At 42.1% G+C, this 13,459-nt stretch overlaps 1 protein-coding gene across 1 annotated transcript in view; it reads right to left on the bottom strand.

Moving 5' to 3' along the window:
* The window catches only part of LOC135216010 (V-type proton ATPase subunit C-like), a 94,212-nt gene that overhangs the window by 18,799 nt on the left and 61,954 nt on the right, over positions 1–13,459 (bottom strand). Inside the window, exon 5 of the mRNA XM_064250931.1 lies at positions 1,323–1,484. Within this exon, the coding sequence (XP_064107001.1) occupies positions 1,323–1,484 (162 nt within the window). The remainder of the gene's footprint in view (positions 1–1,322; positions 1,485–13,459) is intronic.

Genomic DNA, 13,459 nt, shown 5'->3' with positions numbered 1-13,459 from the left:
AACAGTTGTTTACAACACCGGCGACAGAAGAAATCTGATAGAAAATGGGAATGGTTCCTGATACCCGCCTCCCAGCGGCGGGAATGGGTACTAACCACCCTACTCCCACTACGTGTGTCGTAAGTTTTTAGAAATTCTGTCGGACTTCAGAGAATACAGCTATATATATATATATCTGACAGGTAAGTTTCATGAACAAACCATAATGCAAAAAAAATTTCACTTAGAATGTGTATTTTTGCATCAGGCATACAAAAAAATAGGGTTTAGCAAGAATTTATGATAGTACTGAACACTAATTTTCATATGACTTTACCTTTGCAAATTTTTAGTAAACTTCATGTATCTCTGGAAAACTACATTTTATTTTATTTATATACATATTTCACTTAATAACTAAAGCACACAAAAAGAAAGCATGCCGCATTAGAATTTTGGCAAAAGGAAACTAGATTTAAAGGAAATTACTTATCTACCATCCTCCCCCAGTCAGGGCATTCCTTCCCTGGCATACATGCACAGATAAAACAAGGTTAAAAAAGTAAAAAATATCCCTCTACGTAAATCCTTTAGGCTTTACAAATGTAAAACATTTGGTGGGCTAAATTGAGCACATCTGCTATTTTCAGTTGATCATATGCCTAAAAACTTTCGAACAAAAATGCAAAATTTTCAGTTACAGAAGTCAGAAAATCATAAGAAATTTTACATAATTTACTTATTTCCATTTTTTATGCATAAGATCTTTAAGGATACAATAAAACTAAGAAAAAAATTTTCACAACCCTGAACTCCTAATTATTCTTCATACATGGCATTTACAGGTAGACTTACCCAACCATTTATGTTAGCATTTAAGCGCAATTGGCGATATGCTGCAAATGTGTAATAATTTCATTTGGCTTCTTTTATTTTATAATCTTATTTCTTTAAATGTCTTTTTTAAACATTGTTTGTTCAACTATGCAGGTGCCATTAATTATAGTCAAAAGCTCTCTCTCCAATCAGGAAAAAATCAAGTAATCACAGAAAATTCACCATCAATTTATCAAATTCCAAATTTTTTACATATGGCTTTAATTGGACAAGGTCCACTCCTGGCCTGATGGACCAATACAGTTACTATGATTTTGCTGTGGTCTTGATTAGTGCATACAGAATAAGAGCTTCAGTTCAGTTGTCAAAAAGGATTCATGAAAACCACAAAAGTGGGCTAGTAGTTACAAGTACATACGTACATTGCATTGGATTTTTTAGTGAAACAAAAACAGCATTTAAATCCCTGAACCCATTTAAAAATATATACTAAAACCCTGCCTTACTTGTTCTCACGAGCATGAAGTTTGTACTCATCAACTACTTTTGAAAAGAGGGTAACGGTGTACAAGCCATGATCTTGGTCCTCAAAGATCAAACGAGAAGAGCGGGGAACAACCATATCTGCTAAATTCTCATACTTAGTTTGCCAGTCATGATAAATATTCCTGTTAGGAGAAAAGATAAAATATATTTTATAAGGTAATTTTCAATAATCCAGGATACTTTATTACAAAAGAAAGATAAAAACACTTTTCTGGTATATTAAACCCTAACATTTTAGTAAAGAATTAATGATTCATAACAGTCAAACCTTTATTTCAAGCATTTGTGTAACTGAAAAGTGTATATGTATACAAAATATGCCAATCCAGACATATATCTAAACAGAATTAGCAACAGGCACAGATGTAGTCATTATGGAATGACAATAAGTTTGTTGCAGCTTTTGCTACGGTTGCCACTTTTATCTATTTCTTCATAAAATTAATTCAATAACATCACACAAAATTTCATGATGCAATTATTCAACTAACAAATTTAGCAATGTAATGTTATCAGATTTTCATGTTCCTAATAAATTTTGCATATTCCACTTTCAATAAAACAATGGAATCATATTCTGCTGAAGCCATCAAAGTACAACTAAAAATTTTGTGAATAATCTTTACTGGTGGTGTTCAGCAGATTCATCCAGCAATCATGAACTTTCTGGCCTCCTTGTTTTGCAATTTATCACATGTAAGAGATGTTTCTTCTGACATAAACCAAAGGTTATCATTATAAGATACAGGTGTCTGTTTCTTGTTTTACAGAGTATCAGAATACTGTACTACTTTGTGCTACTTTGCCAAACACAAAAGGTTTTTCATACCTAGTCCTCCTGACAATGTTATGGTTGAGCATTCACATATTTTTAGAACTAGGCATTCCCAGTTTATTGGTGGGGGTTCTGTTCCTGACGGCATGACGATAACCGAAAATTGATAACCGAAAAATGACAAATTTTTAATCAATTTGTATTTTTCAAAGCTAACAAACCTGAGGTCTTACCAATAGGATAAATCTTCTGGTGCCAGCTGGAAACTACCGTGTATTTCCATGTACAAGACAACCTTTAGATAAGACGAGGACAAAAATCATGGCAAATTTTCATGAATTTATCTCATATCTGTAGTATAGGATGACTTCTAAATTACAAATCGAAATGTTTTTTTTGGAGAAAAGTGATTATTTGCAAAAATTAAACAGTACAACTATATTAATAATAATGATGACTTAAATAAAGGTTGTTTTGCTTGTTGTATCCAATAACAGTACTATTACTATTATCATATTGTTACTGTATTACAGAATATAAACATCGTCATGTACAGCATTTGCATTTGATATGGTTTACATTCTCAAAATCTCAGCTGATTTGAGTATTATCAATATCTTGAATGCCATTACAGTGGTCCCCCCCATATTCACGGGGGATGTATACCAGATGCCCCCGTGAATAGCTAGAACCCACAAACAGTTGGAACCCCTATAAAAATGCTTAAAACCTCCTATTTTGGTAGTTAAAGCTCAAGAAAAACCCACTAAAAATTTGTATACCTAGTTTTTTAATAGTTTTATCACAAAAAATGCATTTTAAGATGAAATTGATACAAAAACTTGGAATTTGTGGATATTCCTCATAGAAAAATACCATGAATAGGCGAATTTTCCACAAATAATGCGGGGAAACGTTCCAGAGAGAAATCTGCGAATGTGTGGGTCCGCGAATCCAGAGAACGCTATTACGGGGGATCCACTGTATTTGTGAGGAGAGATATAATTCGGAGATACGTTTATCATAACGAAGTTTGGTTGAAAACATGCACATATTACTTGATTGTATAAGCACTGAGTAGGTGCACTTTCTCCAGTTCCAAACATCACTGTCACCAGGCCGTTATTAATTTTATTCACCCTCAGCTATAACCTGCAGCTTCAATTTACTAGTATGTTTTCTTGAGATCCCCACTGCATGAGAAATGAACAAAAATGTATTTTATTTTTACTTATTGAGAATCAGTAGGGTTTAACAATTTTAACGGAGCTCTTAATAAACGCTCAAAAGTTACGGTAAATGATGTCAGCTATCAGCTGTTTTCAATTTGGTTGCTTATGTCAATACATGTTTACAATAATCGCTTGATTCAGAATTCTAAAAACCGGAATTTTGTAGTGGAGGATGGAGGAGTATCATTAGTATGTATTACAATCGATGAGAGAGAGAGAGAGAGAGAGAGAGAGAGAGAGAGAGAGAGAGAGAGAGAGAGAGAGAGAGATGCCTCGGTCAGGTTGTTACACTGATAGATATCCACTTGGAAAAGTCAAATAATAGTTGTATATTGAGATAATGATAATTTAAATAAAATATGTTTAACTAATCATATATGTATTATTATATTACATTATAAGAAAAAATAATGCTGTGCCATTCGCATTCTAGGTTTGTTTACAGTCTCAGCTGATCGCGTTTTACCAATATCATCACTGTCTTTAGTTGCTGAATGGAACTTAATTAAGAGATACATACATTCCTTTCATAAATTATCAATGTTGGGTTTAAAAAAGCCGAGTCTATATGTTTACATTTCGTCGGTATTCTCAAACAACCGCTAATAATACTACAATAATGAACAATAATAATTGTACACAATCATCTTCATTTGCCTGACTTGTTCGAAACAGTTACAATTTTAAATTACAAACAGCTTTGTGTCCTGCCTCACTTGATGTTCGCTGTGTCTATCATAAAATTACAGAGGGAACGTGAAAATATAGTGCTATAAAATAATTTCAAAAATGCCATGAACGGTACCGAAGATGATTTGTATATCAACGATGAAGCCGAAGTCGACTCGCCAGAACCAGACTAGAATCCCTAAGATCGTGGTACATGTGATCAATCTTGTGATATGTATGAGAAACTTTTAATGAAAAATAAATATTATGTTATCATAAATGTTATTACTACTGTAATTACACTACTAATGAAATTTCTTAAGGGTTACCAAAAGTTATAAAGGTTGCTATCAGCACAACTGCAACTAGATGATTACATTTTCTCAGCTAGGATCGCATAGATAAATGTTTCTTTCTTTCTTTGATTTAGAATTATTCCTCAAACAGGCGATTTGTTATGAAGATATGCCAATAATATGGTAAAATGATTTTATTACCTTCATTATCATTTTATTTCATAAAGTGAATCTTTATGTATGTTGGTGGTTAGGCTATAGCACCGAGGCCGAGGCTACCCTACAGATACACATCTTAGAATTCAAGGTTTGATCTTTAGTATTGCAGTATAAAACGACCCCCAATTTTTAGGGGGGAATTTTAGGATTTAAAGGTTGTCTTATACGTGAAAATATACGGTAGTTAAAAAAACAAAGAAAGATTGTAGTACAGTCAACCATTGCCATTTGCGGACTTGCCTATTCTCAGATTTTTCTTGGCACCATATATAATACCCATTATTCATGGAATATTCACCTATTCGTGGTATTTTTCACTGAGAAATATTCACAAATACTGTATTTCCATATCATCTTCGTGACTAAATGCAATTTTTGTGAGAAACTATCAAAACACTTAGGTATGAGCATTTTTAGAAGTTTTTTTTGTGTGTGTAACTATCAAATAGGTAGTTCTAAGTGATTTTAGAGGGGTTTCAAGTATTTATAGATTTTAACTATTCACAGGGGGGGTGTGTAGTACCCATCCCCTGCAAATACGGGGGATCTACTGCATATGCAAGGAATCTGTGGCATCTGACATCTAAAGCTTTGAAGAGGTGGAGAGCGGTTACCAACCATGCTTGAACCCTGTGACACATTTAGCCTGTCTTCAAACCCAGGATTACTAGAGGGGCAGCTAGAGGTAGGCAGTCAATGTTAAGACCTCAGGTTTGTTGTTAGCCATGAAAAATACAAATTGATTAAAAAAGGGATTTTGACGTAAGGAAAAATCTATTTCTGGGGCGATTGGCTCGTGTCGCCAGCGAAATATCCTTTAATCTATTATTTCTAGGGTAAATGTACTAACACATACCAGAGAATAAATAAAATAAAGAAAAAGGTCAGTATAACTGACTCGCTCACCCTCCAGGAGGGTGTCGGTATGAACACTAGGCGAGTGAGACCACTACCACGAGCCAAATGCCAATAGAAACAATCTCCCACTACAAAAACCCTCCAAGAGGGGAGCCGACCCACAGAGTGAGCAGCTCGTACTACTACTTACTCCATCCCATGCTGCCGACTGCTGCGCCTCTGGTGGCCATCCTGGAAGGTTAGCAGACAATCTTGGGGGCGAAGGGATGGGTAGGGTGGGATTTCGCTGGCGACACGAGCCAATCGCCCAGAAATAGATTTTTCCTTACGTCAAAATCCCTTTTCTGGGCTCAGCTCGTGTCGCTGCGCGAAATCGTACCAGAGAAATAGCACAAGATTGTAAACAAAAGTAATAAAATAAAATAAATCAGAATAGGTCTCAAATAAAAGATAAAATATATATAAAGAGAATATAATTGCTAAAAGATACATATACACAGGGGTATAAAATTAGAAATATGCTTAAATTACCCTTAAATCTAATCATGTTTGTTAACATAAGGTAATTTACATATATACAGGTAAAATGACTTACATGTATCAAATGATATCTGTGTAACAGCATGTATCAAAAGTATAATAGCAATTAATATAAACAACCAACGATAATAATATATAAAGGAATGTATATGACTTAATATACAAAACCCGTAACCATTATAATATGATGTATCCCCTAGCATAAAAATAAGGGGAAACATCCATGAGATCAATGTTTATAATCATGAGTGTCCTAGCCAGACAATAAGGGGCACCCACTACACTATCACAAAAGCAGCTAAGACACAAGGTGAATGCAAATGAACAAGGTAGGATAGACGAACTTTTGGGTGAGGCAGGTAGAAAGGAGGACTGAATCTTCTACTACAAATTAGCTAGAGTCAGGGGAAACTATGTTACCCGCTGCTACTGCTGGGAATTTCAGAGCTTCCAAGGACTTAAGGTAGTGACGTTTGAACACTGTCGGCGATTTCCATCCAGTATACTTTTTCAACTCATCGAAGTTCATATGTTGGAAATAATTAATTGAGGTGGCTACTGCTCTGACATCATGTGCTTTCGGGAAAGAGTCAGGATTGGCTTTGCTTAATAAAGTACAGGATTTGCTGCCTGATGCCTTTAATGGATAAAGTTCCACCTTTTCCCTCTAAAGAGGGGACCCACCCATGAAGATGAGGAGGTCCTGGACAGAAAGGCTCGTAAGGCTAAACTGGGCAAAGGATACTCTTGTGGAAGGGGCAGTACCTTCCAAGGTTCCCACCTCACCAAAGGATCTTCATTCTTTGCTAAAAAGCTACGTTCCGGAGAAAGTAGGACTTCCCCTGTGGGAAGGAATTGAATATGATCCGGGTCCCTGGATAGAGCCGACAGTTCTGAAAATTCTTGCTCCTGAAGCTAAGCTTAATAAAAATAGGTTTTTCTTAAGAGCATTATAAACGAGCATGTGTCATTATCGGTTTTCGGAAGCCAGTTTTAGAACATCGTTTAAGAACCATGAAACTGACGTAGGCCTTACAGAAGGCCTAAGCCTAGCACATGCCTTAGGAATAGACGAGAGTAGGAATCCGTCAAGTCTATGTTGAATCCAAATTGAAATATCTTTTTCAAAGCTGACTTGTTTGTCGTAATCGTGCTAGCTGCTAAACCTTTTTTCAAGTAAGGATCTGAAAAAGGATATAGCTGAATTAACTGTCATGATTCTAATACCGATTCTCTCAGGAAGATTGCTAACTTTTTGACAGCAGCATCATACTGCCTCAAAGTTGAATCCCTTTTATCGGATTCCAAGAAGAGAATATTCTGAGGGTCAATATTCGCATCTCTTTTTGCCGCAAACTTCATGAAATCCATAAAGTTAGGGTTTTGAGAATCCCTGAGGAAGCGAACACAGTCTTCGTTTGTACTGACTGGGAGAGCTTGGGACTGGGGATCCGAAGAGGACGAAGGCGCAGCTCCAAAATTAGAGGATACCAGTTGCTCTTCGCCAGTCTGGGGCTACTAGAGCCACTTGACCCTTGAATGTCCTGAGTTTGTTGCAAATACTTTCATGAGGAGATTCACTGGAGGGAAGACATAAATCTTCTCCCAGTTGTTCCAGTCTAGAGCCAGGGCGTCCGTGGCATAGGCCAGAGGGTCCAGGTTGGGGGCTACATAACACGGTAGTTTGTGGTTCGCTTGGGATGCGAAGAGATCCACCTGTAGCCCTGGGACTCTTTGAAGGATCCATTGGAACGAACTGTTGTCCAGTGACCATTCCGACTCTAGGGGCACTGATCGGGATAGGGCGTCTGCTATGACGTTTCTCACTCCAGCTATGTGAGTGGAGGAGATGCCAACTGAACTTGTCTGCCAGGGAGAAGATGGCTATCATGACGTGATTTAGATGACGTGACTTGGAGCCTCCTCTGTTTATACAATGTACTACCACTGCGCTGTCCAGGACTAGCTTTATGTGGGATACTTTGGTGGGCGTAACCTTTTTAGAGTCAAGAACACTGCCATTGCCTCCAGTACGTTTATATGGAACCTGACGGAACTGAGGTGACCAAGTCCCTTGAACCTTTTTGACCTGGGAATACCCTCCCCAGCCGCTTAAGGACGCGTCTGTGTGGATGGTGATCCCTGGTGGAGGGAACTGAAGGGGTACTGACATTGACAAATTCTTGACTCTCGCCCACGGGCCGAAGTCGATTCTTTAGAATCAGAGGCACTGAGGATAGTTTGTCCCTGGACCTGACATTTGCTCGCGAGCGCCAGATTCTGGTTAGGTCTTTCAGTTTGGCTTTCATTAAGACGTTCGTCACTGATGCAAACTGGAGAGAAACCCAGGATCCTTTCCTGAGCTCTCCTTGACGCTAGTTTGTGACTTAGAAATTGCTTGACTGACTTCGCTATTTCTTTCCTTTGGTTGATGGATCGACAGAGTGTGGGAGGATAGATTCCATTGAATGCCCAGCCACTGAAAGTTTGACTCTGGAGTGAGTCTTGATTTGGTCCTGTTTATCTTGAAGCCTAGATATTCCAGGAACTGAATCACTTTCAGTGTAGCTCTGTTGCATTCCTCGACTGTTGGGGCCCAGATCAACCAATCGTCGAGATACGCTACTACCATAATCCCTTGTGACCTGAGTTGTTGCACTACCACTTCCGCTAGCTTCGTGAACCACTCTGGGTGCCACGTTGAGTCCGAATGGAACTAGCCTTGAAGGAGAATGTCTGGTCTCCTATCTTTGAAACCCATATCGGACGGAAGTGTCTTGCAATAGGGATTTGATAGTAGGCGTCTGTAAGATCGATAGAGGTGGTGACGGCCCCACGGGGAAGTAAGGTCCGCACCTGTGAGATCGTGAGCATCTTGACTTGTCGCAGCGGATGGTTAAGTTTAAGCGGGACAAGTCTAAGATTACCCTTCTTTTTTGTGAACCTTTCTTTGGCACGCTGAACAAGCGACCTTGAAATTTTAATCTCTTGACTCTCGCTATAGCTCCTTTCTGAAGGAGGTCCTCCGCGTACTCTGTCAATTTCTTTGGAAGGAAGTTGACGGAAAGGTCTGGCTGGAGGTGGGTTCGTCAACCAGCTCCAACCCAGTCCTTTTGACCACTATGCTCTGAGCCCATTGGCTGAAGTTTCCACCGGTGGCGAAAGTGAAACAGCCTCCCTCCTACCTGAAGTTCTTCATTGGTTCTGGTAACCGCCTCGCCTCCTCTGAAGTGCTTTCCCCTATTAAGGGGCCTCCCGATCCTCTCCCACGAAAGGACCGCTTACCTCTGCCTCCCTTACCCGAGCGGTCATACTTCTGTGAAGCTTGACTCTCGAAGGCTTGATTGTAAGCTGGAGAGATGGCGTAAGAGGTGGAGGGCTGAGGCTGAGGGGATATCACATAAATTGGCTGTGATTGACCTTTAGAAGTGGAGGGTTGGCTGTCTGCACTAACGGTACGCTGGAACTTGCTTGATTTGAGGAAAGCGTGGTTGCTTTTTCTGGTAAGGTTGGAAACGCCTGGGTTTCCTTTCCTTTGTCCCTTACCTTTAGCTGTCAGGTCTTGGCCTCCTCTTAGCCGTAAGGCCCCAACGGTCCTTAAGGCTCTGGTTCAACCTCGTAGCCTCTGACTGGACTTCCTTAACCATAGCTTCTGGGAAGAGATCTTGCTCCCCAGATGCTAGACGAGAGTAACCTATTCGGTTCATGCCGAATGGTTGCCTCTTGTAGGACATGCTTCCTACAATTCGTCCGAGCAGTGGCAAACTCAAACATATCTGACTGTACCGTTTGAGTCAGGGATTTGGTCATGAGCTTAAAAATCGGTTCTGATCCATAAGCCATGTTGCTACCTCAGTCATAGCCATAGAATTGATCGATCTGGCTAGTCGCGATTTTGCGTCAAATTCAGCCTGATAAGGCGGCTATCTGGGAGCCTGGGTAGCTTTTGTCACCAAACTGCTCCATAGCACAGTCCGGTTTGATTGCAGCATCGAGAATGGTGTTCGGCAAGTCTTCCCACAATTCTCCAACTGAGCGAGTCACGGAGATGTGGGATCTGCTTCCTTCAACTGCGGTATAGGTTCCCCCTTCTGGCCGCTGGGATGGTCGACCTCGCGATCTTGGTTAGGAACGGGAGCGGGGTGGTACTCTCATCCATTGTGAAAATGGTAAAGGGACTCTTAAACGGTTGTATCTTGGTATTAGAACAATCCTATGTCCTCTAAAACACCTGAGCCATTCTCTCTGAGCCTGGTCTCGTGAATAGAGGACTGTCTCCTTATTAGGTACCCTATCGTCCCAAACCATAGCCGAAGGCGTGAGCCTTGCGTAGCTATGAACGGAGGCTGGAGGTCTTCGGGTAGAACTCGAAGTCCTCTATTCGTCGAGTCCCAAACTCCGGTATAGAGATGAGACCGTCCTGGAAGGGGGCGTATGACGCTACTCTCCATGGGTTGTTCATAGAGAACGGAGGTAGTGAGTCATACGGAGGAAGCTGAGTTCCACTTGTGTTGGAAAGTGGAGGAGAGGCTAGAGGAGCTTCTCTCAGCCCGGCTATAATGGAGTCCTGGGGAAGTAATCCTATCCGACAGACGAGAGATCATTTGTTCCGTGCTACTCTTTAGGGTGGACCCAACCAGGTCGCCTACCTGTTGCAACAGGCCAGCATTGGAGTCCAAAGCCGGAGCTGCTGCGGAGGTGGAGGGGAGGCTCTGAATCGGAACCAATGGTAGCGGAACTGGTGACTCTGCCGGAGTGCGAGATCTCTCTCTGGAGGATTTACTCCTCGAGGACTTAGAGCCGGAGCTAGAAGCTTTAGACCTGTCTGCTCCGGGATTCCCAGCCGAGACTTACGGGAGGAGGATGAAGCCGAAGTCGTCTTCTTAGACGACGACGACGTCTTAGTCAAGGTCATCACTTTAGCCTTGACCTTAGGTTCTAACCGAAGCGTCAGGAGGAGAATATATTTCGTCACCCGTAAAGCCTTGGAAGGATGGAGAGGTTTGCAGGGTAGAAGAAACATTTACGCCCAAGGGTGACCCTTGGGTGTCCACCTTACCTACCTCGACCAACAGGTCGTCTATACCTACCATAGGTTCAACATTAATATCCAGGGTCGCGACATCCGTAGAGATATCCTGGTCTTGATCAGTTAATGAGGCAGCCAGCTGTTGTTGGATGAAGGCGATAGTCGGAGCCGCATCTACCGGGTCGACGTATCCTGTCGCCTTGCCTCCGGGGAAGATTAATAATGCCAACCGCTTCTCCAGGATGTAGGGCTGTCCCTTGGCGGCGTTTTTCCCAAAACCGCCGACCCAGGCCCGCAGGGTAGCCAGTGCGGTATCCTTACTGCCGCGCCTGGAAGAGAGGGCGTAGTAAGTTAGATTTAAGAATCACTTAAAACTCCAAAACTTAAAGATAAACTTAAACTAGATGCCTTAAGTTAAAGTAAATGATGAAAACTTAAGCACTAAAATAGAAGCGGGAGCAGCTACTGGAGATGGATACTTACCCCTTCCAAAAGCTGGCTCACCAGATCGTAAAACATATGGTACAGTTTTCTGGTTCCTCATGGTACCAGACCTGGATGTCCCCCGCCCTGCGGAGTCGCGCATGGAGCATGGGACCGCAAACATTCGTGTCCACATGGGTCCTGAAGTGTGGCGGAACATCCCGGATGCTCACAGTTGGTGGCCTGTAAGTGGGAAGACACATGAGTATCTTAAAAAACATCACTTACGACTAAAGGACAGCCAAGAACTCCGTTGCATGCCGGAGCTCTCGGAAAAAAAAAATTTGGGCATAACCCCTCCCTGCATCGCCTGAATAGGCTATAATCCCGGAGAGATCCGGTAAGACATGTAAGGGAGGGGGGGATGGTTTAAGGTACTTAAGATAAACTTATAGATAACTTAAACCTAAAACACAAGCGAACCGGACTAAGTCCAGTGCGTAGCGGAGTGTAGTAACTCAGCAATACGGTAAGGTTAGCAGAGACCCACTGTATGCTCCGGTCCACTCTACTGGGTGGACTAACATCTTTCCGCTGGATACCAGGACTCCGATCAGGAAGGAGCCACCTAGTAAGGTGGGAAAGGGCGAGAAGACATACAGGCTCGAGCTAGCCTCGGAGCGACAAGGTAGCGCGGAGGGGGGGGAAAAAAAGGCCAGTACCCCCCACTACGTACCACCCGCCGGACCGAGAAGCCGGAGAGGTCGGGGGGGGGGGGGGTAGACCAGTCTGGGTCTGTCCCGACTCCCTAGTAGCCCCTCCTCCTGAGGGGAGAGAGGGAGGCAGGCTCGGGTATGCGGAGCGAGCATGGGCAGACCGACCCACCCCCGCCCGACTCTATGGAAGAGCGGGTGGGAGGGGGGGGAAGGGTGACTGGACAGGCGTCTGGCTGTCCCGTGATCACGAAGTGACCACGAGGCGGTAAGACCAAATACGACAACTAAGCCTATCAACCAACTGATCAGAGAGATGCTATCGTGAAGCAAACTGAACTGAAAAGCGGTAGCATAGGCCCACTGGGCCAAAACCAACTGATCAGAGAGATGCTATAGGGAAGCAACCGAACTGATGAGCGGTAGTATAGGCTCAATGAGCCAGGACCTAGGCTAAGCAGACGCTAACTAACCTAACTATACAAAATACACAGTATAAATAAATAAAATGAAAGAAAAGAAAGCAATATAGCAGGAGAAAAATCCAGGAGTGTACGACTAACCCGAAGGACAAGTCTACCACTCAAAGGCTAGTCAGAGGCCGATACTAGACCTGGACTATGGGTCTGTATAGAAGAAGCTACATAAGGTAAATACATGCATGCATGACAAACCTGAGTAGACCGTACCCTAAGTAAAGCGGATAATATATAGAGCGTACATAAATAAGGGGATTGTTCTAGGTATGGAGAGACCAAGAACGAACCCACCACGAGGCAGAACCATGCTGCCATGCTTCCGACCCCGAGATCGTATTTATACCTAAAAAACGGCAAAAACTGTCTCAGGGCCGGAAAAAACCAACTAACCGTAAATACTGAGTACTTAACTTAGCTGCTGCGATAGCTGCACGCTCCATTATAGATAATCCAATGAAAGGGACACAAAAAACAGAGAGAAAAATATCACAACCGACTCGTGTGCGCTAACTTGAAAGGATGGCCACCAGAGGCGCAGCAGTCGGCAGCATGGGATGGAGTAGTAGTAGTACGAGCTGCTCACTCTGTGGTCGGCTCCCCTCTTGGAGGTGTTTTTGTAGTGGGAGATTTCTATTGGCATTTGGCTCGTGGTAGTGGTCTCACTCGCCTAGTGTTCATACCGACACCCTCCTGGAGGGTGAGCGAGTCAGTTATACTGACCTTTTTCTTTATTTTATTTATTCTCTGGTATGTGTTAGTACATTTACCCTAGAAATAATAGATTAAGGATATTTCGCGCAGCGACACGAGCTGAGCCCAGAAATTTGTCATTTGTTCATATGTGGAATAAACGTTCGGTCTTAA

The sequence above is a fragment of the Macrobrachium nipponense genome, chromosome 6 (assembly GCF_015104395.2).
Source record: "Macrobrachium nipponense isolate FS-2020 chromosome 6, ASM1510439v2, whole genome shotgun sequence".
In the NCBI taxonomy this organism is placed as follows: domain Eukaryota; kingdom Metazoa; phylum Arthropoda; class Malacostraca; order Decapoda; family Palaemonidae; genus Macrobrachium; species Macrobrachium nipponense.
Note: the sequence above shows the minus strand (reverse complement) of the source record. Positions and strands in the feature narration are given on the sequence as shown.